The 21,244-nt window shown below is 41.4% G+C and overlaps 2 protein-coding genes across 3 annotated transcripts in view; one reads left to right on the top strand and one right to left on the bottom strand.

Moving 5' to 3' along the window:
* Positions 1 to 21,244, top strand: part of UBXN2A (UBX domain protein 2A) — a 368,202-nt gene that overhangs the window by 119,042 nt on the left and 227,916 nt on the right. The gene's annotated exons all lie outside the window — the stretch shown is intronic.
* On the bottom strand, positions 654 to 13,653 carry LOC116827389 (WD repeat and coiled-coil-containing protein-like). Its single transcript, XM_032784874.2, has 4 exons — positions 13,369 to 13,653; positions 7,842 to 9,774; positions 5,516 to 5,633; positions 654 to 1,324 (listed from the first exon to the last, which is right to left on the bottom strand). Exons 2-4 carry the CDS (start codon positions 9,753 to 9,755, stop codon positions 1,053 to 1,055), a joined length of 2,304 nt encoding a protein of 767 aa, XP_032640765.1. The 5' UTR covers positions 9,756 to 9,774; positions 13,369 to 13,653; the 3' UTR covers positions 654 to 1,052.

Below are 21,244 nucleotides of genomic sequence, written 5' to 3'. Positions count from 1 at the left end.
AATTTGCATGTGAATATTTGCTATGTTTAGGAGTAATAAAACAGCCAAACCACAAAACCCTACCATAAGTGACTGAAAATTACTTCTCAACATAAGTCCCCCGACTTATGCAATCGTTCCATTCCGCAAAGCCTTGCATAATTCGAAAATCCTATTTCTGGCTTATGGAACTTTTTCTGTAAGTATGAATTTGCATAAGTTGGGTCTAGTGTAAGCCGGGGAGCGTCTGTACTTAGTTACCATCTGCTAACATTGCTGTGGCATCGCAATACCATGTCACATATGGTTCAAAGGGCTGATCTGGGGAGAGGAGTGAAATAGTACATGTCTCAGACTCACTGTTTACAAGCCAACCCTAGAAACATTTGTACCTGCTTTCCAGAAACAGTATAACTATATGAGTGCTAGTACAGATGCAAGTGCTAGCATGAAAAGGGATCAAGTTTTCATGATATGATAAATATGCCCAAACCCTGTTACGCTGGTGCTTATACCATTACCAGCACTGTCAGAAAAGAGGTATAAAATTTTCTTGTGTAGATAAGGCAACTTGTCTTCAGAGTTTCTGAATAAAAAAAGTGTGAGGACTTCAGGATCTGACCACCAGTTTGGGGTGTTTTTTTGTCTCCAATAAAGAAAAGAAAAGGCAGAACTGTATACTTATTTTTTATTCTGTGAGTGCTGCTGTAATTTAAAACCATAAACATATCAGAGACAGGATGATAAGGAAGCCCTTTTTCTGAAGAAAGCCAGATGTCCAGCCACAGAGACAAAGGCCCGGTTTATGATTTCTAGCAAACAAAAAAAAAATGTTTAAAAAACACACATTGCTCAGTAAAAGAGTGCTAGTTTCCAAACTTGGTGTAAAGAAGGCCAAATAAATAAGAGACAAGATTTATCGAGTGATGAACCCAACAAGATCTAGTTACAAGAAAAAACTCAACAGATGTATCAATTATAATATACAGACAGTTATGTAAAGGAGCCCATCCTGTGTGACAATGATTTAAAAACTGTCCAACTGTAACAGCTAATATCATCTTAATTCAAAATTACGTTTTACTGGTTGACTGTTCTGAAGAGCTGCTGGTGTCTAGACTTTTAGAAGAATGTTCTCTTAAGACTTCCAAAGAACTAGTGATATCCAGAATTTCTGAAGAAATGGGTCTATACCCTTCTGTAGAACTGATGATATCCAAAGTTTTGGAAGAATGGGTCTTATAGCCTTTTGAACTGGCATCTCTTATGGTTATCTCCTGCATGGATCCGAATGTTAATGGAACAAAGCCTTCACTGTCAGTTGTGAGAACAATCCAGGTTGAACCTATGAGGACATTAAAATATCTATTTATTAACAATACTTTTTTTTTGCAACTCAGTACATTTTAGGCATAAATAATATTACCAAATACTGACCCTTTGATGCAACACAAAATCTGAAAATTGAATTTAACAAGAAATGAATGTTTAGTGTTTTTTCTAGCTAAGTCTAGAGGTGAGATAAATTGGATTTTCTCTGAAAGAAAACCATGTATTGTTGTGTAATATGCTACTGACTGACAATCTGACAACAGCTGTGCAAAAGCCAGTTCTCTCAGACCAACTTTCCCACCAGAAGCCACAGCTACAACACATATATCTTGACATAACTTCAGAATTTCATTCCCATTCCTAATCTGAACAACGAGATCCAGACGTGCCTTTTTCTTTTCTGGTCTCCTGTTCAAATGAAATATTCAGAGGTCAAGCCAATATTTAGTGCCAACAGAGCCAAATAAGATGAACTGCATACTATAGTTTTGACATTTGAGTTAATATTTTAAGTAAAACCCAACTCAACCCCCCATTTGGCATCAAAGCCCCATCCTGGATAAAGGGCTAGCCTTCTGGTCTCTCTGAGTGCAGCCTCTCAGTTGTCAGGCCTTTTGCATTTATCTGTCCTTGGGTGGAATTCTACAATTCTCTCACTCTTACACCAAGACATGAGCCATAGGACTCTCGGTATCAGCTGTGGTTACCAAGCAGGTCTGACCGGGTTTGGCACCTATAATTCCTCCCTTGGGGATGTCTGTGCAGAGAAGTGCAACAAAAACTGATTAAGGGTATGGAACAGCTTTCATTTGAACAGAGGTTAAAAAGACTGGGGCTGTTGAGTTTAGAAAGGAGACAACTAAGGGGGGATATGATAGAGGTCTATGAATACCATAAATGGGTGTGGAGAAAGTGCATTAAGAAAGTGTTATTTATCCCATCACGTAACACAAGAATCAGGGGTCGCCCAATGAAATTACTGGGCAGAAGGTTTAAAACAAATATAAGGAAGTACTTCTTCACACAACGCATAGTCAACCTGTGGAACTCATTGATTCCTGAGTGAATTCTGTGCCAACAAATTAAAAATTTTCCACCAAAAAAATTAAAAATCTGCAAAATTCTGCATATTTTATTTGTCTGAATAACACTATATAAATCACACCAGTTTCAATTATTTTGGTAATTTATTTCAAAATACCTGTCAGCAACTATGTCTGTAACAATACAGACAACAAAAATCGCCCCTGGAGTAGAGAGTTAAAAAAACCCCTACGACAACCCAGTTCCTGTTTGTCTGTCCCCTCCTCCAAGAGCCCACCTGTGGGATGCGCCTCCTCGACCCCCCAAGCCCAGCTGTAGGGCATCCCCCAACCCAGACACTCAACCCCTCCCACATAGAGCCCAGCTGCGGGGCATCCCCAGCCAGACACCCACACCCCAAACTCCCCAGAGCCCAACTGCAGGGCACCACCCCAGCCCAGACACTAGCACCCTCTACCACCCAGAAATCCAGAGAGAGAAACAGACTGATACTGGGTCCTGAGCTTGTACTGCATTTCCTGCATGCTACCTCCTTCCTCCAGGGCGTGCCAGGAACTGCAGCTGCCAGGAACTCTCCAGCTCCCCCTCCCCCTCCCTCCAGCAGTGTCTTCTATTTGCAAGCCAGGCTCTGCACATTTCTATAAGGAAAAAAAGGAAATTCTGCGCAGAACATCTAATTCTGTGCAAATTGCTCAGTGATGCAGAATTCCCTCAGGAGTAACTCATTCCAGGGGATGTTGTGAAAGCTGAAAGTATAACTAGGTTCAAAAAAACAATGAGAAGTCCATGAAGGATAGATCCAACAATGGCTATTAGCCAGGATAGTCATGGATGCAACCACATGCTCTGGGTGTCCCTAATGCTCTGACTGCCAGATGCTGGGACTAGACTACAGGGAATGGTTCACTCGATAATTGCCCTGTTCTGTTCATTCCCTCTGAAGCATCTGGTGCTGTCCACTGTTGAAAGACAGAATAATGAGCTATACGAACCATTGGTCTGACCCAATATGGCCATTCTTATGTTCTTAAACAACCTAACAATCAGGTCAACAAACAGAATTAATAAATCTTTACAGAGCAATTTCATCATCCACCCCATCCAATTCAAATTGGATATGGCAATACTAGTGAAACAATCATTTACTGTATGTAGCTAGTGATTTGGAAAGCAATGTTACTATTTAAACATGACTAAAGATTTCCCTACATACACTGGCAGTGACAAATACGACCAGTAGCTAAAAGGTTCCACAAAGTGTTTTTATTAGATACTGTGATATGCTTAGACATTTCCATATAGATTTATTTTATAAGGTGTTACATAGACACCCATAACAAAGATGTGCACATAATGCGCTATGCTGAAAAAATCAGTTAGTTTCATTTCAGTTCTTAGGTTTAAAAGAAAATTTCAAATTAATGTAATAAAAACCAACAAATAGCTTGTTTATGTACTCACACACACACATATATGTGCTGCTTCTAGCCATATGGTTTCAATATAATGAATTTAAATAATTTCAGAAGGGAAAAGTTCTTCAAGTTCCAAATCTCTGGACCTGTTGCTATTTCATGTAGTATTCTTATTAGTGTTACACTACCTACATGCTTTCAAACTGTAAAAATGTTCTTGGATCAGAGGTGTATACTTTTGCTAATTTTCACATCCAATAAGCAAGTCTTCTCATATTTTATCTCATCACTTTTGCAATCACAAAATAAAACTGGTTTGAAAAAAAATAAAGGTTAGTTCAGTAAGCACACTTCCCAGTTGCTCCATTTACTTCTATTATGTAACACACTGCAAGAAATGGCACAAGAAGATTATAGTTTAAAATCACATGAACTTTAATCTTATGCTTAATACCTCATTTGAACCTCACTTTACAATTCAGGCATTTGAAGATATTACTACTTGTATGAGTAATATAGTTAGTAATATTACTGATGTTCATTTAAAAAATGACAAAAACCATGATTTTTTTCTACTGAAAAAAAAAAGAACTTTAGACAATATAACTAATCATGCCTTTTTGAAAAGACATAAAATAGAGGCCCTAGCTACTGGTGGTTATTAAAGATTCCATGAGCCTTCTTGTAAAAGAAGTTATGTTAATCTCACTGTCCTGGACAAATTTCAGTTCAGGTAATTAGATGTTGCATTTCCAAAATTAGTCTGCTTTTCCCTAATGGACTTGGCATAAAGGTGGCTGCATTTCAGTGGTGGCTGAAGAAATAACTTTTTATACAGTATAAAGTTGTTTTTTTTTAATCTCTCGGTATTAAAGGTGCTATATAATAACAAAATTGTATTAATAATCTTTCCTAGAATGTAGGCACTGGTGAATGATGCATAATGATTTTATCTAGTCATAGGAATATAAAACACATCTGAACTCTAACCACCATGTACTGAAATCAGTACTTCTGAAAGTATGAGGCAGTAGCCTCCGTCTTTAACATGCCAATGGACTTTTCTTGCAGGTGTTAAACTCTAGTTGTTGGAAATGTTCTCTACAGTATTTTCCAGCAGATAAACATTTCATATTTCAAAGATGTATGTTTTATATCTTTGCCACAAACAAAACATCAGGCTGGATGTGGGGTATATGTAGGGTGAGTGGATAATGGCAGAGAAGGAAAAAAACAATAATGTAAGATTGATTTCTCCAGCCGTTGTCAAACAGAAAAATAAGCATAACAAAATCCCCAAATCTGCCTTTGCTGTGTTAAAAAAGAATTACAAAATTTGGTTATACAAGAGTAGATAATGAACTTGACATGTTAAAATTTTTGATAAGAGATAAAATAGGGATTCTAAGAAATGATTAATTCAGACAACCAGACCTGTCAGTCAGAATTCTCTTTGTAAATCCTACAAAGTCTGAATTAAAAAAATGGGATAAATATGATTTTCCTGCACCTCCACCTGTTAGCTAAACAAAGGCAAATGAACACAACAAAGCTTTGGACAGAAAATCTAGATTTTAGGTAAAAAGGAACTAATTTTAATACAAGAACATAAACTGGGTACGTTTTTAATATGTTTTCATTGTTTTACACCTTGTCTTTTTTCTAAATAAGACTATATTTGTTGCTAATGCAAATTGAGAATGTCACATATCTGAACTTCATTGTATTGGATGAACAGAACTTACCATGTTGCATTTCAACAAGAGAGAGACTGAAAATCTGCTGAACTATACTTAGACGGAGTTTACCATCACACAGAATAACAGCTCGTCTTTCATCTACCCCACTTCCAGAAAGCTGCTTCTGTAGATACAAGGAAGAAACCATTAGGTATAGCTGAGTGTGCTCTAGTTACAGAGTTATTAAAATATGACAGTTTCATCAAAACACCATCACACAGATTTGTTTTCAACAATAATACCACTTGCAAAAATCAACTACTACATTTGTCTGCACCAACCAGTTTGTAAGGGTTACGGTCTGAAATCCCTTTACTTATGATGAAAACATCAGTGAGCAATGGTAGCAAAGTAACTACAATATAAGATTAGTGTGCATGTGGGTGGAGGATGAGAGATCATGCCACATGGCTGACATGGAACCAGAGGTAAGAGTTCATCCTCACTTAGCCCAATTTTTTGTTGCTGTTTTTGTTAATATTTGTTTATTGGAAACTTTCAGTATATGCCTTTTTGTAACTAAACTGATTTTATTTACAGTCAGTTTCCCTTTCTTCTTCAAATGCAGCAAGGTTTTTGTAGCACATACCATAGGGGAAAAATGTTTAAACCCAAACAATTGCTTTCACTGACTTTTTAAAAACCTCATGAATTTATTTCTGTTTGTAAATCCCCCTCGCTCCGCACTCTCTAAGACTGAATATAGTCTAGTCTACCTATAAGTACCACTGCCCAAATACAGTCTTCAGAACGTCTCCCACATGGCAGGTGAACGGGTTTTTAAATCGACCCAGAGATAAGTCATTATCAAGGCTATGTGTTGTGAGTGAATGTAATTTTATCCTACATAAAATAGCCAGAGCACTTATAAGAATTCCCTGAGAACCCTTAATGTCTCTGGCAGGGCAAACATTATGAGGAAAATCCTGTTCTCTCTTCTGTGCTGTCGAAAGACTCATACTGAAAAAACAGTTCAGTTACATTTCATGGGGGAGCCTGAAGTTTCACAAGAGTTGTTTATCTAGCTACCACTGCCCCACAATGCCATTTCATTGCCTGGGGTCGGGGAACAGGAAAGAAGAAAAAAATTATTCCTTCATTGTTGGCGTTCCTTAAATCTGCAATCTGGCAGTGCTCAGATAGCTTAGGTTTGGATGAATCTGAGTAGCAATTGACTGTAAACATGATAGTGTGGTGATCCATGTTTATTGTGTCAATGATTTCCACAGTAAATATTCTCATTTTCCTGGTAAGAAGTTATATTTTCTAACTGTTAAGTTTCACACTAAACCTGTGATCTGAAGGGCAAATTAAGTTCTTTCCTTCTCATAAATTATATGTGAAGAAGGATCTACAGGACACATTGTATACTTAGTTAAAGTTGTGCAATCCTTTTGCATAGGCACAACTCAACTGGTTAGATTTCAATTTCAGATAGATCTTTGGTTTTAGATCCCAACAATTGTTTAAACTCTTAAAAATTTAATGAGGGTAGTGACTAAAAGTTGCCATCCATGGGAGTAGGCTTAATTGCCTAGAATTTTTAGATACGAAAAGCATTTCTTTTTAAATATGGAAAGAGCACTAGAACTTAATAGAACTTCATCAGAAGGCCCTGATCCTGTAACTGAATCGGTATATGTGGACCCATGCACTGAAGTAAATGGGAATCCACAAAGGTGCAGGGGCCTGGATCTGGCTGTAGGATACGAGCATAAGTAAGAAAGTGGGGGTAGTGAGTAGCAGACAGTCATTAACAGGGAAATCATACAATTTATAGTGTTTAAAATCTGTAGAATAATGGAACCATTGAACTCTATTAATAGTTAAACTATAACATTATCTTCACTTCTTTTTTAAAATATGGCCCTATGTGCACTACGTGCACCAGTGATGAAAATAGAGTTTGGATGAAAAACACTGAAGCAATATACTTGTGAAATGGCAATATTTTTAGTTTAAAATCTCATATCAAATATTTTAATCTATTTTTTATTTCATATCAGCGAAATCTGACAACAGACAATTCTGTTAGCACCATGACCATAGATAGGGACTGGTATACAAGCTGATAAAACATCTCTTCTGCATAGGAATTAAAGCCCCAATCCTTATTATACCACACAGAAATTAAGGCCCTAATTAAACCCAACTGAACGAAATGGGATTTTTCACGTGCAAAGTTCAGCGCATGAATAACTGTTTGCAGGATTGGGGCCTTACTGGGCATAATCTGGAACAAGACTTGCAGAGCTATACATTTTAAAAGGTATCTATAATCTTAAAATATATGGCCACAGATTTTACACTGAGCTTTCAACATTAAACTTACCTGATAAGTGATGTTAATAAAAGAGGGCTCCTGAGAAGATGGGTATGCTGGAAGAAATTTCTTCCTGGATTTTAGAAGTTCTGTTAGCTCAGAAAGGTGATGCTGTACTTCTGTAAAATTGCCACATAATTTTTCTATGTTCTTAGATAAATAACTTGCTTCTTTTTCATCTAGCAGAATGTTACTTTTAGGAGAATTTGAAATTTCTGGAACTACGTCTGCCTGCCCTTTTGGAGATGCTGGTCTGTTAGAAAATGCAGTAGGTGTTCTAAGCCCATGCAGGGCCAAGGATCGATTAATTGGTTCAACGTCCAAAGTTTCCAGAGCTGAAGGAATATCCACGGAAATCTTTCTTTCTTCAACGTCTCTCACACTTGACAACAGCCGTTGCTCATAAGTAGGGCTTTTAATTTCTTCAATAAGTTTTCTTCTGCTACTAGGAGACTGAATAATAGCATGACCTGGTATCAGGAGTCCACTGCTTAGAGGATGAACTTCTGTATAGAGAATTTCTGGTGGCTCTCTTTTCACAGGCATGTTCAAAAAGGCATTCAAACTGGAGTTACCACTAGTTCCTGCAGATGCTGAAGAACCCTCTTCAAATATTATTTCTTTGATCATCAAACGGATGACATACTTGTCTGATCTTGAAGATGGCAGAAATGCAGGATCTGTGAATTTCTGCTTTCCAACTAAAATCAATAACAATTTATCGGTCAGGAAGCATAAGCCCTTTGGTCTTTCACTTTTCTCAAGCTGAATTTGTTGAATATTGGGTAAATGGGATGAAGTCAAAGAATAGACCAAAATAATGTTACAAGTATTGGAGGCTACTGACACAGTATGAGTTTTATGATCAAAAGCCATTATGTCGGGGACCAGAATGCCTGGGATGCTCACTTTTCTGGTAGTGGTAACCTTTCTTTCAAAAGTCACCAAGATCAGGTGTGAAGAGTCCTGGCCGCTTCCTGTTAGGTAGTCCTTGTGCTTAAGATGGATAAGAGGACTGGAACTAAGTCTTTGTTTGCTGGAAAGGATATGGGTTAGATCCACAGGAGCTGATGAAGGAGATGGTACTGAAACAATGGGCACAGATTTTTCTGAGTCTAGTGATTTCCCCCCCACATCTATGGAGATTTCTTCATCACCACATAATATGGTAGACGGTGAAGGAAAAGAATTTGTTTCACCATCAGCTGGGACTTCAAATGCAATACCTGAATTTAAGCCACAGATCTTATCTAACGGAAGCTCAGTAGCAACAGCAATTTGGGAATCCAAAGTAGCTTCTACAGCACAGATGTAGCCTCCCACATCAAATACGGGGCAAAACACACAAGCATTTAAAGTTTTCTGAGCATCATCCCATATATAGGAATGAAGGGCACTGCCTATAGCAACTACTAAGCGATTGCCTTCCTTAGTCCAACAAGCGCAGTGGATGAGACCACTACCTTTTATATCAGCTTTAATTCTGGAGTTGTTGCGACGAACCGAGTGTAAGACTGAGGCATCCCGTGTAGTAAGCACAGCCAAGATCTCTTTCTTTGGATGCCACACACAGCCCTGGGGAAGCACTGGAAATGGCTCACCAGTTTCACAGATCTGAGAAACCAAGAGTTTATGCTTTTGTGAGATGTTATAGTTCAGCTGCCAAATAGTGATGTGCTTTTTATGCTGAACAGCAAGCAGAGTCGTGGTGTCTGTAGCATATGGGCCCCAGTAAAGTCCATGAACATGTTCAAACTGACCAATAACACTCGAGTCACCAAACTTTGGTTCTCCATTGTGAAGGTGTAAAGCAGTCAGTATCACCTGCTTCCCATCCGTCCAGGCAATACCATGCACAGGGTGGATTGCCTGATACAAAGCATTAAGGCCAGTTCTCAGAAGTTTTCCTTTTCCCAGCTCCATTTTTTCTAGAGAGAGGCATCTGTAATTATTAAAAACAAGTGATACATTAGTCTAGAAACTTTGATCACAACTCTGCAGTTAACTGCATTATACTAAATCAGGTAAGTCGGAGATGGGGAAAAAAACATTAAGTCATCTAACATATATCATCGGGCCAATGCAGCATTGTTCCTTTCAGTACATTTTCTAGTATATGTATCTGTCCTGGGGGCAGTGTTGATATTCTCACTAAACTCCACACGTCACAGTTCAGGGCAACTGCATCTGTACTACCCTTCTGTGGTCCAGCAAGGCCACTTGCTCTCAGGCTTCCAGCCCCTAGTCTTCACGTCTTCTGGATGGAGACCCGCATTTCCCTCCTGGCCAGGGTTTTTCCAGCCTGCACAATTCTCTTCCTACACTGTGAGTTCCCCCGCAAATCAGACAGCCAAAGGAGGCCTACTTTGCTTCCTCCTCAGAGGTTAAAAACAGTATAATTGCCCATGGTTTAACTAGAGCAGGGTCAGTCAGGAAAATAATGTATTTTATTTATAATTTGATGGTATATTTGTTAGGTAGAAACAAGAAGAGTTAAAACCATGTTACCAGCAAGCTCCCAAAGACTACCAGAAAGATCTACCAGAGTGTAGCTTTAGGACAGCATGCCATGAAGCTGGTGCTCCCCCCTTTTGCACCACTCTTCTACTTAGGGCCACCCAATGTAGAGGGAACACTTGGACCTTAATGATTTGTTACACAGTATTCCTAGGGCTTGTCTACATTTAAAATGCTACAGTGGCACAGCTGTGCCACTGTAGCGTTTCAATGGAGATGCTACCTATGCCAATACGAAGGATTCTCCCATCAGCACAGGTAATCCAGCTCCCCGAAAGGTAGTAGCTAAGTCAACAGAAGAATTCTTCCGTCAACCTAGCACTGTCTACACAAGGACTTAGGTTGGCTTACTACTCTGCTCAGGGGTGTGCATTTGTCACACAACTGACCAAAGTAGTTAAACCAACATAATTTTTTAGTGAAGACCAGGCCTTAGACCAGTGGTGGGCAACTTGCGGCCCACACACGGCCCATCAGTCTTGCTAAGCGACCATCATTAACCAGTAAGACCAAAACTGCTAGCTACTCATTCTTAAATACTCTGAATTACATGGAAACTCTGATAGGTAATATTGATAGGTACCTCTTGCAAGAGAGATGCTAACACCCAGTCAGATATAACAAGCCACCTATACAATATGGGCATTTCACATTGTTGCAGAAGGTAAACAAATTTTCACCTATCATCAATATACCTGAAAAAATGAAGCACAAAAAATGGCTAATTTGTTTGATCTCCTTCCCTTTCTTCTCTGTACTGTCATCCTTCATAATAAATGGTACTGTATAATTGTAAAATACAGACAGACTATTTGAGATTTTATTTTGCCACTTTCAAAAATAAGCATGATCCAACAGATTAAGACATAGAATTAGGAACTCCTGTACTCTAACCCCACCTCTGACTCTGTAGCCTTGAGTAAGTAACTTAGATCAGCATTTTTAAATGTAGAAGCCTAAAATCAGGAACCTAAATACTCCTGGGGGAATTCTGCGCCACTGTGCATGCGCAGAATTTATGTCCCCTTTAGATTTCTTTGCTTCCCCGTAGAAAAATGACTTTCTGACAGGGAAGCAAAGGGAAGCCACAAGAGCAGTCATGCAATCCTCCCAGCAGTATGTTTTAGGGGCCCAGGGCAGCCAGCAGAGAGGTAGATCACTGTTGATCAGGAGGCAGGACTGTGGAAGACTCGGCTGGTGGCTTCTTTCCTGCAACAGGCTCAGCTGCTAGTCCTGGCTGGACTGGGGAAAATGGGACTCTCTCTTCCCTTGCATGGCATCCAGGGCCAGGTGAAACCCACCCCATATTTCTCCCCCAGCTGAAGGAAGCTCTGCAAACTCCCTTCCCCCACCCTGCTTCCTACACCCATCGCTCCTCAGCTGCAGGGGGAGGGATTTCTGTACAGGAGCTGCTCCCACATTAGCCCAACCCCTGTGCATCCAGACCCCCTCAGTCCAAGACCTTCCCGCAGACCCTCACCCCCTGCCGAACCCAAACCACCTTGAGCTAGACCCCTTTCAGAGTCCCATTACCACTGCACCCAGAACCACCCAACAAGCCCCTGTGAATCCAGATCCCCCCACACTCAGATACCCCCACTGAGCTGCCCACACCCACATTGCCCCACACAGAACCCTTTCAACCTACACCTGGATTCCCCCATACTAAGCCACTCCACACTTGGATCCTGCCTTGCTGAGTCTGTCTACCCACACCTGATGCACCTGGCCCAGAGGGGAAGGCCCTGGGGTGTTTCTGAGGCAGGCCTGGTCCTTACAGTGTATCAGGGTTGCGTGTGGCCTCACTGCTGAGTCTCAGAATGGTAGCCGTGTTAGTCTGTATCAGCAAAAAAAACCAGGAGTACTTGTGGCACCTGAGAAACTAACAAATTTATTTGAGCATCAGCTTTCGTGGGTTAAAACTCACTTCACTGGATGCATGTAGTCTGCTGAGTCTGTGTCCTGGGGGGAGCTGCACAGTGATCTTCTACCTAATATAAATTTAGGCATCAATAAAGACTAGGAGTGGTTGGGTCATTACAAAACCTAAACTTAATTTCCCCAATACTAATTTCTCCCTACTGTTACTCACACCTTCTTGTTAATTGTCTAATAAGTCACTCTTACCACTTTCAAAAGTTAATTTCCCTCCCTTGGTATCCTGCTGTTAATTGATTTATCTCGATAGACTGACCTCTCGCTTGGTAAAGCGACCCCCTTCGTTCCATGTATTTATACTTGCTCCTGTATTTTTCACTTCATGCATCTGATGAAGTGGGTTCTAGCCCACAAAAGCTTAAGCCCAAATAAATGTTAAGGTGCCACAAGGACTCCTTGTTATGTTTGATAGTGTCAGTCATCTCTCTGCCTCCATTTCCCCATGAATCTGTGAACAGCAGGCAATAACACACCTTCCCTGTCCTATGGCAAGGACCCTGGCCCATGTGCCTACAATGAGGCACTGTTATTATCTTGGGAACCAGTTGTCTGCTAGCAAGGAAGCCTCTTTCCCACAAGCGCTTTCTCAGACTGTAGGTGCTGGGGCGGTGGTGACAGAACCCACGTACTGAGTGAGATACACCCCTTGCCCTGGTACTGCACCGTGGGGCTACTGGCTGTGCGGCTGTACCCTGAAGTAGGCCACCCCCACTCCACCCAGTTACAGCCCTTGCGGCATCAGGGGGAGTTGGCAGAGAGGGACAGATTGGTAGCCCCCTGACCCCCCACAGCAGGAGGTGGGCAGGCAGTAGGAGGCGTTTCCTCTCTCTTGGCCCCTCCCACCTAGAACTACACGCCCACGCCGTCCAGCCCACCCACACTTCTTTCTCCGCCCGCCCCGCCCGGCCGGCTTCTGTTCCCCACCCCTTCGCGGGCCCGCCCGCACTGCTTTCCCTCCCTCCCTCCCTCCCCTCTCACGCGGGCCCGTTATCTCTCCCGCCCCTTCCTTCCCCCGCCCCCCCGCGCTCACGCCGCATCCTGGGACCGGTCGGACATCGGGGCACCTGCCCGCTCCTCTTACCCGAGCGGCTGGTGAAATGGCGGCGCGGGCTCGCGCTGGCCCCCGCAGACCGAGCTCCCAGCTCCGGCCGGAGTGGGACTGAGCCGTAGAACGAGGGCTCTCGCCTCGGGGCTCTTAGACGCTCTACCCCACCCCTCGTCGTTTGTATGCCCCCTAGCGGCACTCTAGCCTCCTGCGTGAAGCTCTGTGATCTAGTAACGGGCTCCTCGTAATGGAAAACTACAGCGCCCAGAATGCAATGGGGCGGGCGCGTGCTTTCCCCCACCAGCCCGCAACCCCGTAGGCTCATAGGGGCGGAGCCGGAGTCTGTAACCGCCCTCTGGCTCCTGAAGGGGGCGGGGCAGGACTACGCTCCATCCAAGAAACTAGCTTCCTGGCTGCTGGGCCTGGGCGGGCCTCCTCCCCTGAAGCTCCTGCCCCTGGGGGATGGTGCCAGAGTCCAGGGTGGTGCCTGGCCATGAGGAAGCAGCCTTCCATGTGCTGACCAAGCCTAGCCCGGACTCCCTCTTCCCCTGCCGAGGCGCCTGCCCCGCACCTCACACTTCCCTGTGTTTCCCATGGGTGCTTCGCGGGCTGCATCGAGAGGCGGACACTGAGGGTCACTGCATGAAGGCGTTGGTGGTGAGGTATTGGGGGTTGAACACAACATCAGAACTCTGTTATTGCATCTCACGTAGGATAAAAGTGCAAAAAAGGACACACTCCTGATTTATTTCTCCCTGTTTTTGGATCACCTTTAACTCAATGTGAGGAATATAAGGAATGCAGCATCTTTGGTTCTGAATCCTCAGTCATAATATTACTTAATACACCTCTACCTCGATATAACACTGTCCTCAGGAGCCAAAAAATCTTACCGCGTTATAGGTGAAACCATATGATATCGAACTTGCTTTGATCCGCCGGTGTGCACAGCCCCTTCCACGCCCCCACCTAAGAGCACTGCTTTACCATGTTATATCAGAATTTGTGTTATATTGGGTTGTGTCATATCAGGGTAGCGGTGTACTTATATAGAGCCATCTGAGGTCTCTGCAAAGACACTTAAGTCTTACCCACACTTCCTGCAGTTGTAAAGCTTGCAACTTTGTCATCTCTTGACTGGACTGGTTCAATGCAGTCTAGAGCAGTTGTTCTCAAACTAGGTCCATTGCTTGTTCAGGGAAAGTCCCTGTTGGGCCGGGCCAGTTTGTTTACCTGCCACGTCCGCAGGTTTGGCTGATTGTGGCTCCTACTGGCCGCGGTTCGCTGCTCCAGGCCAATGGGAGCTGCAGGAAGGGCGGCCAGCACGTCCCTCAGCCTGTGCTACTTCCCGCAGCCCCCATTGGCCTGGAGCGGTGAACCATGGCCAGTAGGAGCCACGATCGGCCAAACCTGTGGACACGGCAGGTGAACAAACCAACCTGGCCTGCCAGAGGCTTTCCCTGAACAAGCGGCGGCCGTAGTTTAAGAACCACTGGTCTAGAGAATACACTTTACAGCCTTTTGAAACCTGAACAAATCCAAAATGTGGCAACTTGATTGCTAAGTAATATGCCAGAAGCATGTTACACCTTTGCTTTGGGATCTGTGCTGGCAGACATAAAAAGGTCTTAAATTCGCAACAGAAAAGGAGGATGCTAAGAAGGCAAATGTGTTACAAACTAAGCATATCGAGAACAAAGTGAAACAACATGGAAAATAATGTGAAGAGAAGAAATGCTATACCAGTGCTAGGAGTCTGAGTAACAAGGAAAATAAATTGGAAATTCTCATTGATGAGAAGAAATTTGGTACAATTGGAGTTATTGAAACCTGATGGGATGAGTTGCATGATTGGGATGTTAATATCACTGGTTATACCATGTTTAGGAAACAGAAAGTAGGTAAAGGGTGAAAGAGTGGCACTCTACATTAAAGACAATATTACTTGTTTTAGAGTTACTGATAACTCAGAACCCCAGGATCTGGAATGCATATGGATCAATGTGGTAACAGCCGAGGAGAGTGTTCTGGTGAGGGTGTGTTACCACCAAATCAAACTAGATAACAGAATGAGTTACTCCTTACTCACCTGTCTGTAATGTGTGGAAAGGAAAATAGTGTTAATATGTGGTTCTTCAGCTTGGGAGGAAGGCATATGCCAGAGGTCTCATTCAGCCAGTAGTAGAACATTATTAGCGCTTCTAAAAGTTATAGATGATAATTTTCTAAAACAAAAGGTATTGTGCCTACCATGAGGTAACTATTTGGGACCTCATGATGGATGAAAATGAATTAATCATTGGACTAAAAGTTGGTGGTTTCCCAAAGGCTAGTGACTGACCCGGTTACATTCAATATGATAAAACAAAGGACAGGCCAAACCAGTACTCGTTTAGTGCTTCAAAAGAGCTACTTTTCCCAAGGTGAGGAAAATTATGAGCAAAATTGACTAAGATGAAGATTTTAGGCAAAAAAATGTGAATGAATATTGGGAATATTTAAGCAAAAGTTTACATAGCCAAAAAGCCATATTCCATAATCAAGAAATAGGACAACTTTGACTAAAAGTCTGTCCTGGTTCAATGGCAAAGTGAAGGCAAAAGTTAGGAAAAAAAAAGCAATATATAACAAATGGAAAAGTGCAAAAATATCAGTTAATACAAATTAGAAGTTACAAAATGTAGACAATTGGTAAGAGATGCTAGAGATATTAGCGAATAATCCATGGCTGGCAAAGCTTAGGACAATAAGGAGGATTTTTTAAAGTATATAAAGAACAAAAGAAATCCTAGCAATGCTATGTGCCCATTACTAGGTGGAGATGGTAAAATTATTAATAATGATGCTGAAAGGGCAGACATGTTCAATAACTATTTTTGTACCGTATTTGGAAAGAGGCAGAATGATGTTCTTATATCACATGACAAAGTATTTTCCAGTCTATTAGCAAGTGAGGAAGATGTTAAACCAGATTGACTATGGATAAACATTTTTAAATTAGCAGGCCTGGATAACTTGCACCCAAGTGTCCTAAAAGAGCTGGCTGAGAAGATCTCAGGTCCAGAGATGTTAATTTTTAACAAATCTTGGAATACCAAGGATATACCAGGAGAGTAGCAGACTGCTAATGTTGTGCCAATATTTAAAAGCGGCAAGCAGTATCATCTAGGTAACTATAGAGTGTTTAGTCTAACATCCAACTCAGGGAAGGTAATGGAAAAGTTGAAACAGGATTCAATTAATAATGAATTAAAGGTTAGGAATATAATTAAAGCCAGTCAGCATGGTTTATGGAAACTAGGTCTTGTCAAATGAATGTGCTTTCATTTTTTCAAGAGATTACAAGTTTGGTTGATAGAAGTAACTATGTAGGTGTAATATCCTTAGACTTTGTAAGGTGTTTGGCTTAGAATTGCAGAACATTCTGATTAAAAACTTAACACTATACATTATCTAGAAAGCACATGTTAAATGGATTAAAACTGGCTGACAGATTACAGATCATTATTGAATGGTACTGTTTCTAGTGGGGCTCTACAGTGATCACCATATTCATCAATGATCTGGAAGTACATATAAAATCTCTGCTGATAAATATAGGGAGATACAGAGTTTGGTGGAGGAGTAAATAATGAGAACAGGGGAATCATACAAAGCAATCTGGAACACTTGGTAAAAGGGGCTCATTCTAACAAAAGTCATCTAACAAAAGGCAAAATTATACATCTAGGCAGGACCATCCCTTGGGGGAGTGCAGGGCCCAGGACATAGGTCCCGAGTTTCTAATCTGCTAGGGGGGTGCTCCCCTTGGCTACACCCAGGCCCCACCCTCGCTCCACTCCTTCCCACAATGCCCACCCCCCTCTGCTTCTTCCCACACCTGCTCCATCCCTGCCCCGCCCCTTCCCTGCATCTTCCTGCCCCACCTCTTCCCCACCCACTTCCACCCCCTCCCCTGAGCGCGCTGAGCCCTTGCTCCTCTCCCCCCGCCCCCAGCGCCTCCTGACACTGCAGGTGAAACATCTGATCTGCAGTAGGCACTGAGAGGGAGGGAGAGGTGCTGGGGGGAGGGGATGTTCTGGTGTGGGGGCTCCTCCTCGTCCCCCCAGCCCACCTGCCATTCGCCTCCTCATCCTGCTCATCCACCTGCCTTACCTCTCCACACTCTCCTGTGGGGCCCCCCAAAGAGCAGGGCCCAGGGCTGTCACCACGATTCTTCCTCCCCTTACAGATACCTACAGAATGCAGGACTGTATGCTGGAAAGCAGCAACTCTGAAAAGAATTTAGGAATCATAGTGGACAAGCAACACCATCATTTGCCAGCCAGTGTGATGCTGTGGCAAAAAGGGCTCATGTGAGCCTTGGATGTATAAATGGCAATAGTGAGTAGGGAGATGATTTTACCTGTGTATACCTGTGGGAGTAGGGAAGTGATTTTACCTATGGGACCAAAACTGGAATACTGTGTACACTTCTAGTGTCCACAACTTAAAAACTATGTTGAAAAATTGGAGAGGGTACAGAAAAGAGCCACAAAAACGACTTGAGGACTGGAGAAAATGCCTTTCAATGAGAGACTTAAAGAGCTCAATCTATTAGTTAATCAAAAAGAAGATCAAGAAGTGACTTCATTACAGGGTGTAAATACAGGGAGAAAATACCGGATACTAAAGGGCACTTTAACCTTGTGGAGTATGGCATGACAAGAACCAATGGCTGAAAGCTGAAGCCAGACAAATTCAAATTGGAAATAAAGCACAAATTTCTAAAAGAAACCTTGATTAACCATTAGAACAAATTACCATGAGAAGTGATGGATTCTCCATCTCTGGATGTCTTCCAGTCAAGACTTGATGCCTTTTTTTGGAAGATATGCTTTAGCCAAACACGAGTTATTGGGCTCACTACAGAGGTAACTGTGTGAAATTTAATGGTTGTCAAACTAAATGATCTAATGGTCCTTTCTGGCCTTAAACTTTATTTATGACAATCTATTGGCAACTGGATGGAGTAGAAGGTGTTACTTCTGTCTTAGAAAGCTCAAAATAGCATGAGTTCTTCCTACGTGACATATCACCTGTTTCCTTCTGACGTATTGCTTAGCTGAGATCAGCTAGAGTGCTCAAGATGAATGCAGGCAAGAGGGTTTCCTCCTCCCCTTGCTATGGCTATGGAGGAAAAAAATTTGTCAAACAGCAAGGTCTTGCGGTGCAGCTTGAAACTGGTGAAACTCCAGTCTGATCTCCTCTGCAAGCTCATTCCATAGCTGAGAACTGGCAATGGAAGTAGACTGGGAGCCGTGGAAGGATTGGAGCAAAGGAGTGAGTTGGGCTACTGTATTTTGCACAAAATAGAGATTCTTCATTGCTGCAGCTTTCAGACCTAAGTTACAATAAACCAGTCTTGAGGTGAGTAAATAAATTTCTAATGTTAAAAAAAATCTGAAACCTCAAATATCCTCTATATCCTGCCTCTCCATAAGCACACATAGACCCCCACAACTTTTCAGGTTGTCGAAAACCTTCAAAAAGGGCACAAACTCCATTTTGTTTTCCCCTTTCCAGGTCACCTTTAAAAGTAGAGAGGCCAAGCATTTGTAGATGAACAATTGAGAACAATCCTGGCATAGAAATGAACAGGAAATTAAGTAGATGCATTAATTTCTTCCATCTCTCCTCAGAACAGGAGGAATGGAGAAAAAACCCATTTGAGACATGCTAGTCCCTTTGTTTATGTTTTAGCTCTGAAAGGTGCCGAGATACCACAGTGTCATAAGAACCTGAATAGAATAGAGCAGAATGTATAGAATTTATGGTTTTGTGAGATTGATACTGATGCAGTTTGAGGACTAATGGGTGTTTTCAAGCCATTGATTAGTAAGAAAACTTTTGCTAACTTGTTTAAACAGGAAGTGTAACTAGCCTAGCAAGTTTCTTAGCACTAGGCATTTAAGAGATTTCTACTGTACTGTTTTTTTCCCCTATAGTTAACGTAGTGTTTAGCCACTAGGGGGCTTTATTTGTCAATATCAGTTTGTTGAGAGAAACTAATTCATGAGTATAATCATATTTCTGTAATCTTACAGTGAATTGTGTTCAGATAATTTGCATACCTGTATTCTCCAAAACAAAGGTTTGATGTATCCTTAGATTGAATGTTAATGGTAATATTCAGAAATTAAGGTTTTAAAACATTTTGTTTCTTCAGGCTGGGAGACCTCATTTTAACTGTATGCCAGTAGATGTCTTCATATTAGGTATTTCTTTTTTCTTCTTCTTATATCTACAATTATATGAGTATTCAGTTTAAAAGTTTAAAATATTTTTATGTTTTTAACATGTACAATATCTTATATGCAGAACTACAAAACAAAGTCATACATAGATGAATCAAAGACTCCACAAAACAAACATTATAAAATATTTAACATAAACATTATAAAATATTTAAACTGGTATACACGTTATCATATGCCATAACAAACATTATAATATATTTACAATTGAAATTAAATCAGATGTAAGATCAATACACTGAAATAGAATTGTCTTAGCCTACCGTAGTGTTGAGATGCTATATAGTTAATAACAACATTGTTTCTCAGTTATGCAATTCCCTGGATTCGGTTATGAGTATATTATTTGCATAACCACTGAATGGTTATTTCACAATTACAGTACAGTATGTGAATCCCTGTACTCTGATTGGCTGGCAGCCATTGTTAGCTAGTCAGATAGCAGTGATTTGCATAATCACTATGGTTATTTCTTAACAATTGTACTGCAAATAAGCAAACCTCTCTGCTTCCCTTGGTTCGTTTCTTCAGAATTTTTAATCTGTTTGCTGACAATATAGATGATGCTTCAGTTTCTTCTGACCTTCAGCTGATGCTGAAAATCCCCAAGATTTATATGAAAGAGAAGGAAAAAATGGGGCAATTAAAATACTGTTTAAAAAACAAAAACAGTGGAATTCATTTTCCATGTTCAGGCTCAGTCCTAGCACACATTTTGTCTTTAATAAATAATAATAATCTCTCTCACATTCAGTCAATGGGAATTTTGACATTGGCTCTAACCTTCCACTCATCCCTCAATACCTGTAATTTAACAATAACGATCATAAATTTGTTGACCTGTAGGGAAGAAAAAAGGTTGGGGAAAGGAGAAGTTATAGATGAGATCCCAGGGGAGGGCCAGGAGAGAGGTAATCAAGGAAGGAATAGAGGGAAAGGAGAGAATAAAAAGGTTATTTAACATTTTTTAAAGTACCACACTGCAGGTACCTACTCCAGTTTTATGATTTGTACATATTTTTTCTTCACTTTTGTTGTAAAATTGGATGTTTAAAATTTCAGCATAATAATAACTTGAGTGATTCCTGTTAACATCATCATAATTATTTTCTTTGAGCTTATTATCCAGGATATGGTTATTACCTCATAAATCAGGTGTGTTTTAAGATATCATTATAGTCTACCCTGTGTCATGATTCAGGCTCCCAGCCTCCCTGTAACAGGCTCCACTAAAGAGAATGAACCAACCCAGATCCACCTGTGGATGATTAATTGGATAAGTAGTTGGGTGGTAGTTAATTAGTTAAAGCCAGGGTCTTATAAAGGGTTATGAGGGCTCAGGCAGGAGCCCAGAATAGAGAGAGGAAGCTCTTGGGGAGAGAATTCCTTGGGGAAGCTGGGTAGGAAGCTATTTCCAGTGGTGTCTTCTAGGGAGAGGAACTGTGCCCAGAACACAAAGAGAGAAAGCACCAGAGGAGAGAGACTATAAATCTCTCCAGGCAGGAGGGCTTGGGAGTTTCCCTGAATTAACAGGGGAGAGACTGCAAAGCTGCAGGGCGTGGAGAAGCTGAGGACTTACAGCAGAAGAAGGCTTGTTTACTTACCATACCACAGGA

Source organism: Chelonoidis abingdonii, chromosome 3 (genome assembly GCF_003597395.2).
Source record: "Chelonoidis abingdonii isolate Lonesome George chromosome 3, CheloAbing_2.0, whole genome shotgun sequence".
Lineage (NCBI taxonomy): Eukaryota > Metazoa > Chordata > Testudines > Testudinidae > Chelonoidis > Chelonoidis abingdonii.
Note: the sequence above shows the minus strand (reverse complement) of the source record. Positions and strands in the feature narration are given on the sequence as shown.

Bases quoted from the DNA above. Each gene is read 5' to 3' on its own strand.
- LOC116827389 (XM_032784874.2), bottom strand. From the start codon at position 9,755: ATGGAGCTGGGAAAAGGAAAACTTCTGAGAACTGGCCTTAATGCTTTG. The intron at 5,634-7,841 runs GTAAGTTTAATG...TTGTATCTACAG, and splicing joins TTATTAACATCACTTATCAG to AAGCAGCTTTCTGGAAGTGG. The intron at 1,325-5,515 runs GTAAGTTCTGTT...ATGTCCTCATAG, and splicing joins TCTTGTTGAAATGCAACATG to GTTCAACCTGGATTGTTCTC.